This window comes from Psammomys obesus, unplaced genomic scaffold (genome assembly GCF_907164565.1).
Source record: "Psammomys obesus unplaced genomic scaffold, mPsaObe1.curated_primary_1811, whole genome shotgun sequence".
Classification (NCBI taxonomy): Eukaryota; Metazoa; Chordata; class Mammalia; order Rodentia; family Muridae; genus Psammomys; species Psammomys obesus.
In genome coordinates, this window is record NW_026594216.1 from 3319318 (window position 1) to 3341083 (window position 21766).

The following is a 21766-nucleotide window of genomic DNA, read 5'->3' on the forward strand; positions in this document are numbered from 1 at the left end:
CTTTTCTTCCTTATTCTATTCAGTTTTGAAAACTTAGTGGAAATATTACTTCGCTTGGAAGACTTTCTGGTACTCTGCATGCCTGGCCTTTCTTGGTCTATCAGTTGTCTGTGTTTTCCTGGCACTGTGTAATTAACTTTATCATAGCATTTATCACATTTATTATAATGGCCATCTGGCTGGTCGCTCTAATTAGACTCAACCATATGCAGTTGGTGTTTTGACCTCAGGGAAGACGTGGGGTATAGATGTGTGGATGGATAACCAACCAGGGTGACAGACAGATGACGGAGTCAGGGTCCTGAGCCCTGGATATCACTATCATCTCAAATCTCCAAACAATAGGTATGGGAGTTTATGCAGGCTTGGGTTCCATGCGTGTGGAGGCAAGAGCTTGATAAGATGGTTTCACAAATGAAATTAAAAAACAAACAGAAACCCTTATTCTGTGAATCACTGGGTTGTACTTTAAGTAGACATTTTACATTCCTTTCTGGGTAGTTACGCAAGGACAGATTTATGCCCTAAGCAATTGATTACCAGGCAGTACCCCTGGGGTAGGTTAATGAGCAACAAGAAAATGAACCAGGTCAAAGAACACCTGGTGCCAAAAAAACTCTTCTTCCATATGAGTCTACTTCCTCATCCAGTCAGTTCATTGTTAGTAATTCTTAGTTGGCTCTTGTTTCTACCTCTCAATTCCCTCTTTTCACCGTACAAATCCAAAATCAATCCTTTCTTTTCTTACTTCCTGTTGTCCTTCCTTGCCAATCATGAATATCACCTTGATCATATGAATTTAATTCTTTAGTTAGCTCAGAGAATAGGGCTCATTTATTTTCCAAGGTTAGGCTGTACTGGGATAGCTGATCCCCCACCCCTCCTCCTATCTCTAATAGCTTTAAAGTTTAATTCAGCAAACACACACTGTTTACTGGGTATTCATTGGTTCTCCAGACCAGGTCCCCAACTATGGATACCACTGTCTAGTTTCATCTGTGCCTACCAGCACGATAAGGGTGTAGCTTTTTACATACATGTCCTGGAAACAATCATTTTCTATCACACATACCTGACAAGTGCATACATAGCCTCAGCTTAGTTGGAGGATTGGGGCTAACCACACAGGAAGGCATTGCTCTCTCTTACTTTCTGTGGTGGGGTATATATGCCTTTGGTGTAGAAGGGAAGGAAAATGTGGGGACTAGTTTTTTTTTTTTTTTTAATCTTTTGAATCCATCCATTTGTAACAAGTCCAAGTCAAAGTATCCAAATCAAGTATCACCTTCCCCACAATAGAACTCTTTCAAAATAAACACAGTCCCAACAACACAATATGTGCCTAAACATTAGCCAGCAGGTTTTAAAAGGCCTCACACACCTTTGACTGTGGAAGTTGGCCTTTTTGTTTAGATGTTGTCCTCTCTTGGTTTAGAAACCTTTTATATGTCATGCTCTATTATCCTTTAAATCTATTGACTCTTCATTCACCCTGGAAATAATAATTACTTGACAAAAAAATGCAGTGCATTTTTGAATGAAGCAATCTATTGATATTAATACGTGATCATGACGGATTATTGCTTTTAGCATATCTGAAGTATGAGAAAAACCTGCCTTCCTGTATTTTCATTTCATAAGACAAACTGCGCAACGTGGAAAAACGTTTGAAGATTGGGTAGTTAGTTTGCATCTTAATGCCTGGGGATTTGCACGGGCATAAATAAAGGCCGGGCAGGAATTTCTGCTCTGCCTCTTTTATTGAACTCGATTCCTGCGTGTTCTCCATAGAAGCCTTGATGGTCACCACTCACACAGGCTCTGAAGTCCGTGCCAGAACTTTCCAGTGATCGTAATGAATGGGTATGAGCGCCATTCCAGGGGACTCTCAGCAAGTTCCTGCAAAGCTGATGCAATTCTAGGGTGGTGTTTCCTTCTCACAGTACTCCATGGGGAAGGGTTAATCCCAGGCTGCAAACTTCAGGGTCATTTATGATATTCTTTGGATGTAATGTATGACTACATGACTAAGCCCCTTTTGTCTCCTTCCTACACTGACAGTGAGCAATATGGCTTTTTTTTTTTTTTTCATCTTCCAGTTTAAACAAAGAGTAGCATTGGATGCAGATCTTGCTGGAGCAGACAACTTTGGTTTAGTGCAGACAACCCTGGTTTAACATCTTTTCCTTCAGTAACAACCCAAGCTTCAGCTGCTCTAATATTTAACCAGAGCAGATCCCCATCTGCTTATCTGGTTTAATTGCTTCTTTATCTAGGTCAGCTGCTGCTCCTGCTGCTGCTGTAGCCAGCTCTAATGGGAACGAAGTTGCCTTAGTATCCTGCTGGCTTAAACCTGTGAGATTCTTACCCAGAGCCTGGACCACAAATTGGCATCTGAAAGAGGCTCTTTTTATAAATAGCAGTGCATATTTCAAGATGAGGTAAAACTTGTAGAGTAAAATATTATTTCGGTCTTCTACCGCCAGGCCTTTGATCATGTTAATTTAACATAGACTGAGTCTCGAGCCCCTGATTTCATTACCAAGAGGTGACTTTGCTTCTGTGTGAGGGCACTTAACCCTTTTGTATAAATGAGTCATCTTTTTTGATTCATCAAGACAATTTTATATGCAAGAATAGCTATTTTACCTTTCATTTGGCTTAGTGATTCATCAGTAATATTTTTTTTTTTTTAAAGAAAAAGAATTGGAAACTGTTGTATGATTAGATTTGGGTTGACATCAAAGTTCCCCACCAAGTATTGTTTATGGCATGTGGCTTTCAATCCTTTCCTAAAACACCACTGTAGGTCAGAGCAATGAGCATAGCATCACATATCATCTTCCAAACTTTGGTCAAGGTTGTTGCATGTTTTATAGCAATAGTATGTTAGTTATGATAGCTAGGTCCCTTCCATAAAAACATCAGTGATTGCTTTCATATGGCTTCTCTTGGGACAACTAATCTTACTGGGAATTGGCTTGTTTAATCTTAAATAGGACTTCAGATAAAAGACAAAACAAAATGTATAGTAAGGTATGAGCTGAGAGCCACTTCTGTTGTAAAAAGAAAAAATATATATATAACAAGACGGAATCTGGCATTTAAATAAGCACACTACGGAATATGAACCTAAAACTTCAGTGGAAATCATGTATCATATCCAAATACACCCAGTGAGCTCTGCTGGCTTCAGTGGTAGAGTTCGTCAAAGGCTCCAAGCACCTTAGTTACACCACGTCTCAGAATTACATCAAGCCAGTTGGGACATGATGAAAGAATGCAAGACTTAAACCTCTTGAGGGCCTATAAGTCACCATCTAGAAAGGTCCCTGAAAGGGTAAGAGCGTTTTTATAGTTTGATCAATAGGAGCTGGAGAAGTAGGCTGCAGGGTAAGGACAAGCTGAGGATTAAAAACTTTTAGAAACTTGAAGAATTGAATTACTAGCCTACAAAAGTTCCCATGAGAAAGAGAGTGATGCAGAGAGAAAGAAAACGAGACTTTTCATCATCTTTCAACCAGCAACCTTTCTTCTAGGTCAGAATTCAGCCAAACACTTAATGATAACGAGCCTTTATTATCGAAGACATAGTTGCTGTCCCATGTGCCCACAGAATTTTCTAGCAATACAAACTCCTGCCGCAGTAGATTTGGATTCATACCAAGAGAAAGTAGAGGGTGGGACTGAAGGCTTCAAAATGAGATCGACTTTCCCACAGAACACTTCAAGGGAAGGTAGTTGTTCCATTTTTCTAGTCAGAATAAACTTTTACTCTGAAATATAACTGAACTAATGCAGTAATTGGGTTTTCCTCTAATGTTGCCTTTGCGTTACGGTAAGTTAATGAGCTGTTGAATTAATATTTATGTGAATTAAGATTATGCCTGTAATGCAGTCAGTTCAGTTTAATGTTATTGGCACTGTCAAAAATTTAAAAGTATTAGCGAAGGACCCTGACTAAGAAATCTCTCAACACAATAGATCCTAAACCAGAAACTTAGCACGTAATATGACATAAGAACCCACATTTTGAGAACATATATTTGCGTGCTTTACCTAACAGGGCCAGATCATAGTACTGCCTACTTTCTACTAAGTCTGTGGAAGTAAGGAGTCTGTGTCCCTGGTGGCCATGGGGATGGGGCATCAACAGTGAAGGGCAAGGACCCTATAAGGACTGTGACTTCGGAGCTGGAGACTCATCCAGTTTTGAGCCCATTCCTGTTTTCTTACCCGCTTTACACTAAAGTGATGTTTAGTGCCCAAGTAAGGATGATGAGGAAAGCAGGTTTCTTTGCTGTTACCATGAAAGCAAGCAGGAGATGTGAGGACAGAAAATGAGGGAGGGAGAGCAACTGAGAATCGGAGTCAGCTTAGACTTATTTTTTCTTCATTGATAGAAGCATGATCCTAGCCATGCAGGACACTTATGCCTTCCAGGATTCTGTGGTTGGTAACACTTTTGCCAGGCAATGACTGTCTAACAGCCAGTCCAACATCGTGAGGTGGGAAGAGCTTCTGAAGGAGGGCCTTCTCTTCCTCACATGGGGTAGAGGTGTGGTTATCTTTGTCCTGAGGTCGAAACCTTAATCCCATTGTTTTCTTTTTCCAAACAGTACCCAGAGAGCTCTCATGAAGCCGAGGGTCATGGACACACTGCTGCAAAAAACAGTTGTCAGTGCTTTTTTTTTTTTTTTTTTTTGCAATTTTATACAACCACTGATACATGTGAAAAGAGTTGTAGAAGACCTGTTTCACAAGGGCATCAAAGCACTCCCACACCAAAAAAAAAATCAGAAGAAATAAGTGTTATTTCAAAATTAAAATTAAGTGCATATTTAGTAATAAACTCCAAATTGGAAAGATGTGAGAAGGCCCCATGTCAGTGCTTTGCTTAGTCTCCTCATATAGAAAGCTAAAGTTCTGCTCCTGTTCAGTGCTCCTATAGTTCATGATCTGTACTTTTGGTTATTCATCTAACTTGCCCGCAGTAGAAGACGGTAGTTCGGGACATCCTGGGATATATACGTTTTCCAGGGTACCAGTGAGCAGGGACCTCAGGTGTACTTCTAAGGACAAAGCTCAGGAGGTAGGGATATGGCTAGGCAAGGAGGCTTGTTGGGCAAGGATGAGCTCCTGAGTTTAAGACAGTTCTGAACCCACGTAAGAGCCAAGTGTGGTGGTGTACCAAAGCAACCCAGTGCAGAGAGATGGGGAAAGGTGAATCCCGGGAGCTCGCTAGCTAGCCAGCCTGCCCATCTGAAACGACAAGGCCTAGATTCAGTGAGAGACCCTGGGTCAAAGTGTAAAGAAGGAAATTGCCAGGTATCAAACTCTTTCTCCCCACACACAGGTTTATCCACATGAATACAACACTACTGCCATAGCCACTGCTACCCCACACAGACACACACACACAGACACACACACACACACACACAGACACACACACACACACACACACACACACACACAGTGTGGAAGCTTTGGTGGGAGACAAACAAACCAGAAACTGTAAGTTCAAGTAACCAGCATTCTGAGTCTGAGTCTGGCTAAAAGATAACTGTCATAGCCTCTCTTCCCAGCCAGCTCTTCCGTCTTGGGTATTCTATCTCCTGAGACCTGTTTCTATAGGGGAGGAACAGACATGAGCTAGCCTTTCTGTCCAGGAACAGTCCTTTGTAAAAGCTGGTTTCTGGCCTAGCAAAGATGCCTTTACAGGAGACAACCAGTCATCTGTGAAGCTAGAGTGATGGGGTTTGAAATTGACAAAGGGAGGCAAACTTAGCTTTTCTCCAGAAGGTGACTTTCAGCTCATGGAGCTTCCATTCCCATTAATCTGGAGTTGTCCTTTAAAATGGAAAAAAAAAAAAAAGTAAAAAAGAAAGAAAAGAAAAAAAAAAAAAGTGAAAGCCCAGAGAGTGACCTCCTGTTCCTTGCCCCAGGCAGTCTTCTTGTGTAAGAAGCCTGCTCTGACCAGGCAGGTGTCCTGGTAGGAGCTTTCCCTGTGAACTCTGGCCACGTGGATTCTTGCAGTCTTTTTAAGAAAAAGTCCTACAGAGCTCTATCCAGGCCTGCCCTTGCTCTCCTGATGTTTTCTTTGGTTGCATCAGTCTCAGATCCTTTCGTAGAGGTTATTTCGGATGGGAAAAGTGCAGGCATGCATTCACAGTGGTGAGGAGTTTTCACTCTGTCTGGAGAAGTTATAACATGTTTAGATGCTGTTAGATGTAGGGAAGGAAGCAAAAAGACTGCCTGTCAGTTTTCAGCGGCAGCGTGTGCACTTACTCCACAACCCCACCCCCAACCAGGCTGCTCCCCTGAAGGTCTCATGACTAAAGTGTGATTCAGTTTTAAGAACCAAACTGTAATGCTGTGCCTATTAATACATATGTGAAGTAAAGATGAAACAATGTTGGAATTGAATCCTGACTGAGGTGTTTAAAAAAAGTTCCTATCTGTAAAACAAAGTATAGTTTACCTAAAAAAAAGTAAGTTTTATTGCCAGCTAATGGAGACTTTCTCATGGGGAATGCTGTGCCATGTTCAATTTGCATTTGCAGGAACTGGTCTCCTCAATATCATTAAACAGTGTGTTTGGATCTTAAGATAAGATGTGTTGAATGAAAGGCTTGCATCTCAGGATCGGATCGTGTGTATAAATTTAGTGCAAGTCCTTGTTTTATGGAGTTTTATGAGGCTGCCTTGCCACTGCTTTACAGACAATTGAAAAAGTTAAGCATAGCCCAGGAGTCATTTACAAGTATGAGTCACTTCTCTGACAGGCCAATAAGGTAAGAGAATCCAGGTTGCAAAACAATTACTAGCCCAGCCCGAGGGACCCTGGAAACATATTACAGGTATCAGTTAAGAAAACAGAGCGGCAGTGTTTGGCCACTCTGCACAGGACAGGCTAAGGCTGCTAACCAAACCAAAGGACCCACACTGACGATGCCAATTTTTACCTTTGTTTCAGAACAAGGGCCATTCAAACCACCAGAGGTAAGACTGACGTTTAAACTTTTTAATGTAAGCTTTGCATTTCAAGGTGTTTGCTAACTGAAACAGGCTTGAGCTCCTACAGTGTTAAATGTGCCTTTTCTGATGAATTGAGTGAAACTGAAATGGAGGGGCCACCAGGTGCTTGTCAAAACACGAATGGAATCAGGAATTCTCACAGTTGTTGTCTGGAAGCCTTAGGTGGGGGATAAATGTGGATATTTTACCCTTGTAATGCATGAAGGAGGGACTCTGAGTGCCGGGGAGGGTGGCCTCCCTCTCAGGAATTTGGTAGGCCTATTGAACAACACCATGAACTGTTGCTGCACTGCCCAGGAGTAACTTGTGAGAGTTTTACCAAGACTATGGATTCAGATTTCTAGTAGTTTTCCTCTTTCAGCACAAACTTGGGTCAGTATTTTCTGATCAAATCAAGCTCTGATAAAATTTTCTTTTGGATTAACACAGCCTAACTCCCCATGGCTTAAAAATAGGTGGTTCACGAGTGTACCTCTCAGAATAGAGACACTTCAAAACATGGAAAAGAATGTAAAATATGACAGATCCCAGGCCATCGCTATTTTGGCTGTCAATCAAAAGTTACAGAATTTTGCCTGACTCTGCAAAAATACCATAGCAAAAAAAAATTTAAAAAGCATATGAAAATAAATATAAATAAATAAAATGTATATGAAATGAGTAAAAAAAAAAAAAACAGACAAGATCACTTGAGAATTTCAGAATGAAAGAATGACTGAGTCTGTTTACTGAAGTGTCTAATCCCATTATCTGTCTTTTCAAATGCCTCCAGTTTCAGCACCAAAGGACAAAAATAAACAAAACAAAACAAAACCCAGTGAAATAAAACAACCCCAGGCAAAAATGTGGTTACTTTATTGGTATGTTTCTTTTCTTATCAGCTAGTTAGTAAAAATAGCTGTATAGCTAGTAAATAAATATATATTTATATATATAAATATATAAAAATATGTAAATGTAGTATATAAATATATATACAGCTAGTAAAAATACGGAACATGCAGGGAAATGCCTTCAGGCGTCCCTGCGTCTCCTTTAGCTTAAGTGTGTAAATTCTGCACGCAGGGGATCAAGGGCATGGTATAAGGAACCTCGTGTTAGATGCAGTGTTCAGACTGCCTATTTGGGTGAATGTCATAATCCAGAGTTAAGACCGGGAACGTACAATAAGGCAACAGTATTTTCTGGAAAATAATAATAATAAAAGAACGTAATGACTTATTTTAGGCTAATTCCAGTTACCCTAAATTTCTGTCATGCTTCTCAGACGGGGGGAGTTCTTGTCTCAGGGCTGTACACCACATGATCTCGCAAAGTACGCTGGTCTTAGGTCATGGAGACAGAGAGTGTGCAGAGTCCGGCACTACACCTCAGAGTTACTTTAATTTATCCAATTAGACGTCTGTGTTATTTTTTTTCCCAAAGAAAATGATTTCATTTTATTTCAAGGAAGTGATGTGAAGTGGGTGTATTTGCAGAAGAAAAATGTGCTAATAAGAAGTAGTTAATCATTCTCACATGATATTAAATAATTCCCTCAGACACATTTATACCCTTAAAATTACATGTGAGCCTATTAATAAGAAGGAATTAATTTTCATGTTGAAATTTTAAAATGTAAAATCAGTGCTGTAGTGATTTTCTTAACTTTTGAATGTGCAATTTTCATTTAATGTTTAACTTCGCTAATAACCTCCACTTTGTCTGGATGGTAGATTATAGCATGCTTCGAGGCTAGCCAGTTCACTTAGACACTGCTTCACTTTAGGCGGAAGTACAGCAAAGAATACGAGAGTGTGCTTCTTCTTGTAAACTTTCTGTTTGTCCTGCTCTGGCTTATATTTCTCCTCTGTTTCTGTTTTTAGGTCCTATGATTGTATGATTATGAGTTTCTCTGTTAAAATTTAACTTCATGAGGGCAGGTCCGTTTTTTCCCTCAGCTACAGGACTCATCGGCTTGCGTAGCTTGCCATGGGTGTTTACCTCATAGGCAGCCTAGGTTTTCACAGATCCTCCTTGCTAGGCAAGTTTTTTACTCCATGCCTACTCAGCGACATTGCATTCCTTGCTGTGGAAGGCCCAAAGGTAACCGCCATACAACAAAGGAAGCTCTTGCTTGTGCTGTTGGTAAAAGTGAACAGAGAGAATTAGTTACTTTTCCCACAAAGGGGCAAGAAGACCAGGAGATTTGTAGACAATACACATATTAAAAAAAAAAAGAAGAAAGAAAGAAAGAAAGAAAAAAAAAAGACAAGATAGTGAAGCAAGACAGAATTACCAAGTGCTCGTAAAATTGTTTGCCTCCCTGCCCCCCACCCCCAGTAGATCAAAAAAGAGTGAGACTCCAGAGACCTCCCGGGTCTCCTGAGCCTGGGACTTGAGAGCCCCCAGGCATGTGTCCTTCCTCCCATCTTCTACCTGAAGATCAGGTCTGTCCAGCCCTGACCAGCCTTTTGAGAAAATAGGTGAGAGAGGAATGCATTGGAGCCAGGGACATCGAATTCTGTATTTCAGAAAGATTTAAAAATATTTGATGGGTCTCTACAGTTAAAAAAAAAATAAACAAACTTTTTTGTGTACTTTTAAAGTGTAGTTAATCATAGTTTCTCCTAATGCACTTTGTTTGGTTGGCATTTCTCTTTGTGTAAAGAATTTTCTTTGAATATAGTTTATTTTACTGCCTCCTCTCGTAAGGCAGAGTTTCTGTTTTTAGGGTGACTGACTTAAATGACTTTTCAGGAGGAAGAACATAAAATAATCAGTAATGCAAGTGGGGTGCAGTGAAAGTTGTCTGTAGTCTCAGCTCTTGGAGACTGAAGCAAGAGGATCTCTTGCGGGTGTGGATTCAACATCAGCATCAGAAGCACAGTGAGGCCTTGCTTCAAAATCACAGCAAAACAAAGAAGCTATAGTTTCTCAGAACACATCCTTGTGTGAGCTTACACTTTCACAACTCCACAAAGTTAATAATGATAGTAACACCAAGGAATCATTTAATGATCCAAAAGTTTAAAACAAATAAACTCTCACTACCATCCTGACAAAGTAATTGCCATTATAATTTTCCCTGAAAGATGAGGAGAAATGTTTTGACTCTGAAGTTAGTCTCCTTTTCTATGTGATCATTAACTGCATTGTGTCATCTACTTTAATTTTAAACTCAAGGTAAAACAGGGCAAGGCACTTTCTGTTGTTAAGATGATGGTGTTGGTGGGAATCAAAAACTGGCACGATACATTTCTTGTACATTTTTTTGGTGCCTTTCTGTAGAAAGCTCAAAAAAATTAAATAAAAATTTTGGTAAGAAAAGAGTTTGTGTTTGACAGTAGTTTTCTTTCATATTTTCAGAAATATCTTTAACCCTAACGCCTTTTCCTTTTATATCTTGGCCACCAAGTAGGCCAGGGGAATAATTTCTCTTATAGTGCTCTTTATAATGGTTTTCCTAGGGTAGATATCCTGCTTGCTCAGCAGAAACTACATGAAGACTTTAATAAATTTATTTAATAAATTTATTAGTCTTTTAAAAATACATTTTGAAAGTAGTTGAGGTGAAAACAAACGAAAAACAAAAAGACATTTTTAAAGTTCTTCTAATTTCCTTTACCTAAGAATCCTAGAATCTTTAAGACATGGCTTTGAGCCCCTTGAGGAGGTTAGAAGACCCCATTTCAACATTTTAATGATTTAACTTATGAATGAAACCAACCCAAGAAGCCACCCTGGGAAAAATCCACCACTTATGTGTGTTTCTCAAATCAAGGAAGCCTCTTATGAAACCATGCCCCTATCCACACAATGACAAATTCTAACACATATGAAAAGGAAATTCCTCTCATGAAAATCTCAATGATTCAGCTGTCCTACACACAACTTCTCATCTACTTGTAAAACAAAAATTAAAACAAAAATCAATCCTTCATTAGATCTGAGATTACTGTAATAATTAACAACGAATTCAGTGCTTGTGAAATCAAATGGTAACCACACATTCTCAGATTTAGAAATTTCTTGGCTTGCTTTCATGGTTGTGTAGTTTTTCTTCTTCTTTTTCTTGTTTTGTTTGTTATTTATAAATTCCCTTCCTATAATAATTGTTTTTACGCTTCATGAGCTGCAGGCATTATTCCAAAAGTATCAAGATACAGTTCATCTGTAATTAAAACTCATTACCAGTTTAGTGTTTTCTGGAGCCAGATTCTGGGTCTTTGGTGAGATTGTGTGCCTTCTTCAGTCCGGCCTGGCCCAGAAACACTTGACTTAAAATTTTTACAGATCTGCTTAAGGCTGTAATTCACATTTCTTTGCTGGGAATATTTTCTAACCAAGAATGGATCTCTGGGGTTTGTCTTCCTAGATCCTAAAATCCCATGACTTTAAGAAATATTGGGTCATGATACATAAATTAGGCAAACAACAGTATTTCTGTTTTTGTCAATGACTTGTAAGATGTAATGATATCCTAATTTATCAGAGAAATTATATTAATTATAATAGACACATTATACCCACATTTTTGTAGCTGTGTTTTTAATTAAAACTAAGGCAACGTTCATTGCCAGAGCATCAGTGCTACAATGGTTTCATGCTACAATGGTTTCATCACCAATGTGTTTTTTGTTGCTTTGTTTTTCTTTGCCTCACAGAAGCGGACCAACGGACTCCGGCGAGCTCCCAGACAGGTGGACCCAGGTGTGTTTTTTGTTATACATCCTATAATAACCCCAGTTAAGTAATTATGAAAGTATATGGGAGCTGCTGTGGAAAGTCGGCTGCATTGCTGGCCTTTGTTCCCACAGTTTGGTCTACACCTTGTGACCAGGAGGTGTAGGTCTAAAGTGCAAATCATTCCCAGGTGACTAACCTCCAGCCCTGTGTGCTCTCTGCTGTCCACATTTGAGCTGGTTACTTGCTTCCTGAACAGCCTCAGGGTGCCTGCATAATGCTACGTACCCAGCACCCTCCCCATTTCCCTCCTAAATCAGGTAAGAAACCAACTATCTCACTGCCACTGTTCCGAGAGGGCAAAGGAGAACATGCGGCTGCTACTCTCTCCACTTGGCGAGGTTTGCTCATTCTCTATATGACTTTACATCAGGAACATGGTTGTCAGGACTTTGAACAAGTGTCCTCTGGAAACCAGTGATTCCGCTGGGGCGGGGGGGGGGGAGTTGTTTTCCTAACATTGTGAAGTTTGCCCTACTGTCATCTCAGAATAATTATTTTTTCATCCATTAAGAAATGCCTTCCACAGTTCAGTCACTGAACATGTTGTTCTGTGCATGATCCTATCCTTGGAGGTGTAAAAGGGATTTCCAGCCAAAGCATTCAAATGCATGAATTTGATATTCCATCGAGTGGACTGTGAAATGCAGAGTAATCCTGCTGGAAAGTAATCTGGATTACCGTTGGGTTTTGCGTTCTCATCATCAGCACTGTTCTTCTAGCTGTAAAGTTTCTTTTTCAAAGCATAACATCATTTAGCTGAAACCACACCCAGGCTGCCCCTACCGGTTTATGAGATGACAGAGATTTTGGAAGCCCTGTTGCCTCGGGCTAGAAATTGACTCACTCACCTCCTGAGATTGGTTTAACTCTTTCAACTACAGAACAAAACTGATGCCATTAAAAAAACAAAAACAAAATAAAACAACAACAACAACAAACATAGGATTCTTTCTTTTTTTTTTTTCTTACTTTTTAATAGTTCTGACTTTCCCAAGTCAAGATCCTCTGCAGGGGTCTCTATGATGACACTTAGAAAATGCCTCATTTGTTGTATTTTGTAGGAGTGTGCTGATTGTGTAAGTGATGTTTCTTTATTGTTTTGTGTGAGTTGTATTTCTATTTTGGAAAATAATCTAGCCTTTAAAAGTGTTATTTTAAAATTTCTTTTTCCCCTGTGGGCATTTTAGTCTATTTCCCTCCCAAGAAATGCATTTATATATAGTGTCAGAAGACGCACATTTAACTTTTCACAATTTACTTCACAGGCAGTCTTCTACAATCCTTTCGATTATTTAAAGGAAAATATAGTGAATTTTTAGAAAGTACAGCCTAGTAGATCAGTAACAAAATAGACCCATACCACTTTATCCTAAAGCACTCCATGAAGAATAAATTTACAAATATACAAGAAGCACTCTGTACATTATAAAACATTTTTCTGTGATATGATTTGTGCATATATTTCTCATTCTTCACTTTCCTACGAAGAAACAGACAGGTGATGATCTTGTGTTTGAAGTTGCAGTGGGGTTCCAGTGTTCCTTCCTTTAGCTACTTTTGGATTTAGGCCTGAGGTACGTGTCTGGCTTGATTGCTTTTGCATCTCTACCTTCTGCTGACCTGCCATGTTGTTTTGCTCAGAATGAACCCTTGTTTGACAACTGTCTGGTGATCAACTGACATGACTGTTCAGCAGATTTTCATAATTCTTGGGGGATGTTTATCCAAGATGTATAAAGAGGTATCCATACAACCAAGACAGAATGAACACACAGCTTCCTAGGAGCAGTTTTTGCCATTGGTATTTTTTTTCAGTTTTTCTGTTTTTTAAATTAATTTATTTTTTATTCACTTTACATACTGGTTATAGCCCCATCCCACCTTACCTCCCAGTCCATACACTCTCCTTCCCCTCTCCCCTATTCCTCAGAAAGGGGGAGCCCCCTCTTTCTGTCCACCCCAGCTCATCAAGTCACATCAGGATTGAGGGTGTCCTCTTCCCTTGTGTCCTGGTAAGGTAGTCTCCTCCAGGGAGAAGTGATGAAAAAGTTCGCAGGAAAGTCTGTGTCAGATGCAGTCCCTGCTTTCCTTACTTGAGGACTCACAATGAGGCCTAAGCTGTCCAGAACCTACATTTTGTATGGGGGTCTATGTCCAGATCATGCATAGTCCATGGCTGATGGTTCAGCTTCAGCAAGCCACTCGGGGCCCTGGTTAGTTGGCTCTGTTGGTTTTCTTATAGAGCTCCTGTGACCTCCAGGTCCTTTTCTCTTTCCTCCCACTTTTCCAAAAGACTCCCTATATATCACCCAATGTTTGGCTGTGAGTCTCAGCATCTATTTTGAGGTATTGCTGGGTAGATCCTCTCAGAGGACAACTCTGATAGGCTCCTGTCTATAGGCTTAGCCGAGTATCATTCATAGTGTCAGGGGTTGGCACTCTCCCTAATAGCCAGAATCTGGAAACAACCCAGATGTCCCTCAGCTGAAGAATGGATAAAGAGACTGTGGCACATTTACACAATGGAAAACTCAGCTATTAAAAACAAGGAAATCATGAAATTTGCAGGCAAATGGATCATCCTGAGTGAGGTAACTCAGACCCAGAAGGACACATATGATATATATTCACTTATAAGTAGATATTAGCCATGTAGTACAGGAAAAACCTACCACAAGGCACAAACCCAAAGAAGATGAGTAACAAGTAGGATCCAAGGGAGGATGCATAAATCTCACTGGAAAGGGGAGATACAATAGAAGTAGGGGTTGAAGAGAGGGAACAAGGTAGGAGAGGAGGTGCAGAGAAATATAAGGGTAGAGGTCAGACCTCATGTGGGAGCAAGAGGACTTAAGACCTGTAGAGAAAAGAGAAACTGAGGTGGAGCTGTCTCTGTGACCTAAGTCAGCCTAGGCTCCTGGGAGCATGTGAAGAGGAACTCAAGCAGAGACTCCAAATAGCAGAGGCCATAGAGACTGAAGAGGACACCCTCTAACTAGACTAGTCTCCTAGGAGAGGGAAGGGGAACACCAACACACCCACAAAAATCTTTGAACCCTTGGTATTCTTGCCGTGGAAGTTTCTTTGACCACCCCACCCCCTTTTCTAATGGATATCATCAACATCTCCGAGGTAGAAGTCACTGATTGTTTCTTAGAAGCCCACAAGGGTGAACTGTAGAAAAATAAACTATTGGAAGGACCAAGTGTGCCTACTTATATCAGGTTCAAATTTTCAGAGCCATGTGCAAAACTAAGTCACACATGGGCCTTTTGTAGTGTAAAGGCCTTTAATACAGAATAAATCATGTGTACAAAAGACTCAGCAACTATTTTTTAAATGAATTAGTGAATGACTATTTTTTCCTTAGGTGTTGACTCTTACTTTTACTTTTTTAAGACATTTTGGTTAAAATATAATTATATCACACTCCCCACCCCATCACTTTCCTTCTCCAACCTCTCTCAAGTCTCTGCCCTTCAGCTTTTTCCAAAATTTTAACTACAGAACAAAACTGATGCCATTAAAAAAATAGGGTTCCATTTTACTTTTTAATAGTTCTGACGTTCCCAAATCAAGATCCTCTGCAGGGGTCTCTGTGATGACATTTAGAAGAAACCTCATTTGTAGTATTTAGTAGGAGTATGTTGATTGTGTAAGTGATGGGTCTGCCAAATTAATAGGCTCTTCTCCTAGATTATTATTGTTACACAATACATATGTGTGTATATATATATATATATATATATATATACATAAACACAACCTTTTCTGTGTTATTTGTGTGTATATGGTTTCCGGGCTGATGACCAACTAGGGGGAGAGGCTGACTCCTCCCTCTAAGCAGACATCGGTTGCCTGTGGTTTCTTATTAAGGAGTGTGATCCAGTAAGATTTTCACCTTTGCCAGTTAGTATGTCTGTTGATACTGCGGTTGTTCAGGTCCTGATTATGCAGCCGTTTTTCCTAGAGACTGATCCACAGCAGGCATCTTGGTATTCTGGCTCTTACAATATTTATGCCCTTTCTTTTGAGTTGTTCCCCGAGCTCTAGAGGCAAGAGCTGAGATACAGATATATCCACTGGACTTGGCTCCCCATGATTCATTGATCTCTGTATTGTGTCCAGTGGTGGTTCTCTGTGATGGTCTTCATTTGCTGTAAAAAGAAGCTTTTTTTTTTCTTTTTTTGTGATGAGAGGTGGTAAATGCACTCATCTGTGGGCATAAGGATAAGATTTAGAATGTCATTAAGAATTATGGGGCGTAGCAGAGTGGCAATAGATGACCTCACCAGCCCTAGGAGGTTAGCTAAGTTTCTACCGGGCATGGTTTCCCTCCCTGGTGGGCCATCATTCCGATTAAACAGCAGTTGGCTGCTACCAAAATATGAGTGCCACTCAGTTCACTTTCCTGGCTGTCTTGGCTTGCTGGTTACTGCTGTGTTTCATAGGTATTACAGCTGGGCAAGACTATTCATTGCTCCCATCCCTCGGCAGCTTCCAAGTGATACTGGTAGTATGGAAGCTAGACCACAGGGAGGAGCTTTTCAGGTTATATCCAGCTCAGATAACCTAGGTCCTGTCTTCTTAGTGTGCAGTGTTTTCAGCAGCAGGGGCTTACCTTCACATCCTGAAAAGCAACTAAGGACAGGGGGTCACGTGGACTGCCCTGACTAACCATTCTAAAGGAGATTCCTCATGCCTGGTACTGTTTTGTTTTGTTTTGTTTTAATCCTTGGTTCTTGTGGGGAGCGTTGTTAATCCTTGTGTGTGTGTACACTTACATGTAATGCAGATGATCTTAGGTAAGTGTAAAGTAATACAAATCCTTGAGGTTTTATCAAACAACCCTGGTGACATTTGTCCTATCTCCCTCCTTCTTCTTCTGTGTTGACCATCCTCTCCCTTACCCACAGTCCTTATCACCTGTATCATGATATGGTCTAGTGTTGGGAAGTGTGGCTCTGAAACCTGTTGTTTGCACTGTAGGGCACACTTGGCTCTTTGCTTGGAGCCTAACCCTTTTTTAGTTTGCTTCCTTTCTTGTGTTGTGGTTTTCATATTTATGAAAGACGGCTCATAATAATACCTGCCTTACAGGTGTTGTAAGCATGATGTGAGGTAGTAGATTAAAAAGTCCCTTTAAAAGTGCTTAGTAAAAAGTAAATACTCATTAGTATCGATAATTATATTATTAATTTGTTCTACAGAAAGTTATTTAATATTGGATGTTTTGTCATGTGGAGAGTCAATATTTGCAAGTTAAATCTTTGAAAACAGATTCAGTTTTATATTGAATTAAGAAGCTGCAGCCATGCATATTGGTGAATTCCTGTAACCCCAGAAATAGGGAGGCAGAAGAAACTGGATTTCTGTTAGTTCAAGGCCAGCCTCGTCTACATAGTGAGTGCTAAGATATCCAGAGCTACATCATGATACCCTGTTTTGAAAATATAAACGGAAAGTTGCACAATCATAGTAATATTCACATTTTCCTTTATTTCATGATTGTTAAACAATGTTTGCAATCTTTTGATTATCTTTACTAAAAGATATAACCAAGAGAGATGTTTGAGAGTGATTTGTTTTGGGTATAATTTTTAGAGTTTGCGATTTCAGTACAGGCAATGAAAACTCTCATTGAAAAATGTGGATTTCTTTTTTTTTTTTTTTTTTGGTGGATTTCTAGCATACAATAAAGACAAGAGCTACATGTTTATGCTGTGGCTTGTCTGCACATTTAGAACACTCTACTAGTAATTATACCTAATCATTTTTTTCATCTTTTTAATTAAATTTTTATTTTTTTACATTGATTACATTTTATTCACTTTGCATCCCAGCTGTAGCCGCCTCCCTCTTTTCCTCCCAATCCTATCCTCCTTCCCTCATCTCCTCCCATGCCCCCTTCCAAGTCCTCAGATAGGGGAGGTCTACCTCCCCTTCCATCCAACCTAGCTTATCAGGTCTTATCAGGACTGGCTGCAATGTCCTCCTCTGCATCCTGGCAAGGCAGCTCCTCCCTTGGGGGGGGGGTGTCAAAGAGCCAGCTACCGAGTTCATGTCAGTGTTCCCCTTATCTTTATATACCATGTTCATAATGGTTTTGCTGTGTTTCTTTGTTCTGTGCTGGGCTAAGATTATTTTTTACTAATTTGTAATCCTGACTGCTTATATAAATGTAATAATATGTCAGATGCAAATTATAGTAGCTCTTTTGAATCAATTAAATATAGCAGGATGTTTTCATCAGTTTGTACCTCTCTTCCTGAGACAGATGTTGGTATCAGGAAAACAACACTTGTAACAGACTGATCAATTATTTCAGGAACATGGAGGTGCTGGGCCTTTTTCAAGAATATGAGATCATAAATTTCAAGTAAATCCAAGCACTGCTGTAATATTTTTCACCTCAAGTGGCATTCAAGGTCAAAATTACGAATTAAATTTTAATACTTAGGTTTAAAATTTTTCTCCTATCTAAGTATTGGAGATTTCAGATTGATTTCTGTTTGCATGTAGTATGTCTATATGCCACAGTATGGTCTTTTTTACTAAGTTCTTATTTTTGGACTTTTGTATATTAAATCTGTGCAACTCATAACCTCCTATGTAAGTCCGCAGTCTTACATAGGTTTTTTTTGTTTTTTTTTTTAATAAGCGGGTTGTTATTCTTTGTTGTGCTGTCTTCAGGATCAGATGGAGAGGATAGAAAATGTTTTTTGGTAGCTCCCTCTCCTGTGCGCTTAAGCTGCTCATGTGCACTGTGATAACCTTGCATAGTAATGGCTAAGAGGATGAATCCTTTCAGAGAGCAACGGCTTGTGCGCTCATTGTTACCTTCCTGATTATAGAAACGATACATGTGACTCAGAAATGCTGTTCTTATACACTTAGGAGCTTTCTTAAGCATTTCTTAGCAGAGGCGTCTTCAGCGATGATCACCTTCTCTTCCAGATGAGTAGGGCTAATATCGACCCTCTTCCTGTCCTATGTGAAGAAAGGGTTCAAGTAATTTGTCATCACCAACCGTGTGTCTCGTGTGACATTAAAAACAGCCATGCTGTTAATTATAAAAACAATATGGTCCTTCTCCACGATGTTTGTATTCTAGGTAGGAAAGGAATAGATAAAAACACCAGGTTTCAGCTGCACAAATGCATGTATATACATTAGCCGTAAGGAAATTAACGTTGTGTACTATTCTACATTAAGATTCTTGGCATTATGGTGTAACATAGTATCTTAGAAAATAGCCATATAAACATAGGAAAATATCTTTAATTACATAATACATGCAAATAAGCTAAATGAATTAGAAAAATAAAAAACACTGTGAGCTTGCATTACTTTTAAACTGATTTCTGTGTAGATGTTTTTCATTTATGTAAATAAACATTTTGTTATGCTGGCTTATGTTACTGAACAGGAGTTTAATATGGTTCTCCTCGCTGCTTTAATTTCAAAGGATTGTGTTCCAGCTCTAAATAGAATTGCTGACTTCCTTTAGATTTGATTTTAAACAGAACAACTTTTTCAATGGAGAAATTTTTATATTGTAGTTTCCAAGAAGAAAGCAGTAAGGAGAACAAAAAATAGCAATCCAGTATTTTTAAAATTGTAACTCTAAAATCTCATTTTAAAAATGACCACTTTCTTTTAAATGAGAGAAACAAATGCACCTTTTTGACAGTTTTTGTAAATGAGCCTTTGTCTGCAATTAATAAGAAAGTTTCCATAGAATGTCATATTTTCATATTAATCAGTCATTCCTGCTACTGTCTTTTCTGTCACCTCCAAAACTAATTTTTCATCAAATATAAATTCTATCTGAAATGATAGGAGCATAATTGTTAATGTGTAAAAATATATTTCACGTCGGGAGGAATAAACTTGAACAAAATGGGGCAAGGAGAACCCAGTGATTAAGATTCATTGCAGAGAAATAAGAAATCCAAGCTGTGAACGAAGCTGGAGAGTGCTCTGGTTTTTAAAATAGCTGATTTTCCTGCAAGCTTCTATTAAACTATGAACAATAAGGCTAGTTTTGCACTGAGGCAGTTGATCCCCTTCTAGTTATTTTCAGGACCACCTTTCTAATTCCCTTTGCCAGGATAACAGATTTCTGAAATGAACATCACAGCACCTGGCTCACATCTCTTTTGGTTTGAGGATTTATTTCTCCTTTTTAAGGCTCATTCTGAGTTCACAAAGGACCATTACCCCTTTCTGGCAGTTCTGTACATGCCCTGCCAAGCCAGTCTTTCATGCTGCACTGGTACCTTTAGAACAGGAACAAAAGGGAGGTGAATATTCATAGGTGGACATCTATGGGGGTGGTCCTTTTAGATGGCAAACAACACCAGTAATGTGATTACTGAGATAACAGAATATTTGTGCTATAATATACAGAACCCATTTATGGCTCACTTATGAACTTTTAGCATCATCTTATTAGAGTGTTATCTTTAGAAGATAAAGTATGCATTTATTAAATGTTTAGAAAAATATTCTGAAAAAGAAGTCATAAACATGGTGAGATACTTTGAACATTTTTATCAATGATGAGCCATATGACCCATGTCTCCTTCTCTACTCTGTATCTGTGGCCATGATAGTTAAATAATACTGCTCCATATGAAAATACAAACTATGTGCCATGCAATACTAGATAAAAATAGAAACTTCAGAAATTTGTTATAGGCCAACCCCTTCTAAGAGCCAGATAATCTCATTTCAGAATTGAGGTCCCAACTGTTAGACGAAAGAAACCAATTGGATCAAAACGTATTACCCCTTCTAATAGTATTTTGTGTAATATTTAACAGATCCTAGGAGAGAAGCCATCGATAAATTACTGTATGGTTATATTATTACCACAGTTCTATTTACAAATAGGTTTATCATATTAACTGGAGCACAGGAAAACAGTATGTAAAATTTTGGTCAAAAAAGCACATTAGTTGTTATTTTTTAACATCCAGGAAAAGTAGAATGCTTCTTCTGCAGTCTGCTGAGACTCTGAGGAGGGCTTTAATTGTCCTGATCTTGACCAGGTTTTCATCTCTGCAGCAGTGGCTGTAGTCAGGGTTTCCTGTGGTGGGACAGCCTAGTTTCCCCTTCCATAATGGAGGAATGAAGAAGGGACTGACCCAGCCTATCTGTAGAGAATTCATCATGTATTTCTTTCTTTTTTAAATTTCAATTCGATGTGTATAGACTTGAAAAGACAAAAGGACAAGGAGAAAACATTTTTCGGACATTTCATCCGTAAGTGTTCTGTGGCAGGCTTTCTCATGTCTCCTACGTGTTTCTTTTTCTTGTAGGTTCTTCTAAAGTAAATCAGGAGGCACATAGCCTAAACTAGGAACTGAGAAGACCAGCAAAGGCTGATCACAAATAGTAGCTATTTAATTTGCAACAATGCCCAAAGAGAAGCAGTTTTCTTGTTTCATACCTGGTCTTCTAACCATGTCCTTGTACTTGAAAGATCCAGCTGGCATTCTTGTGTTTTGTGTTTATTCTCCTATGAACACAGAAACTGGCCTTTTAGAAGGCAGTGGTTCCACTGTTACATACCCAATGTTAGTCCAAATTGGTTTATTTGATTGGAAATAAACAAACAAAGATCTTAAACAAGATCAAACAAGATCCTAAAATATCTTGTTTTGTGGAGACAAATGGGAAAAAAAGGTGTCGTAAATGTTGGAAGAGAGGAAGGAAAACCAAAGACATGGGTCTATTACAGTTAGGTCATAGCCTGCAACTGTGACAGAAAGGAAAGAATAAGGAAAAGGAAGGGCAGATCATAACTTTGTCTCTGTTAGTCAGTGTGTGTCAGTGCATGCATGTGTGTGTGTGTGTGTGTGTGTGTGTTTGTGTGTATGTGTGTGAGAGACTGAGAGAAAGAGGAGAGAGAATGAGATTCTACAGCAGTAGATTGCCATGACTTTTTCCAAAAGATTTTGTGTTATTTATTTCTCACTCTGATTCTCCT

The 21766-nt window shown here is 39.2% G+C and overlaps 1 protein-coding gene across 1 annotated transcript in view; it reads left to right on the top strand.

Annotated features, from left to right (window-relative positions):
• Vav3 (vav guanine nucleotide exchange factor 3) overlaps positions 1-21766 on the top strand; it is a 335771-nt gene that overhangs the window by 216637 nt on the left and 97368 nt on the right. Inside the window, exons 18-19 of the mRNA XM_055618154.1 lie at positions 6980-7005; positions 11688-11733. Coding sequence (XP_055474129.1) covers positions 6980-7005; positions 11688-11733 — 72 coding nt within the window. The remainder of the gene's footprint in view (positions 1-6979; positions 7006-11687; positions 11734-21766) is intronic.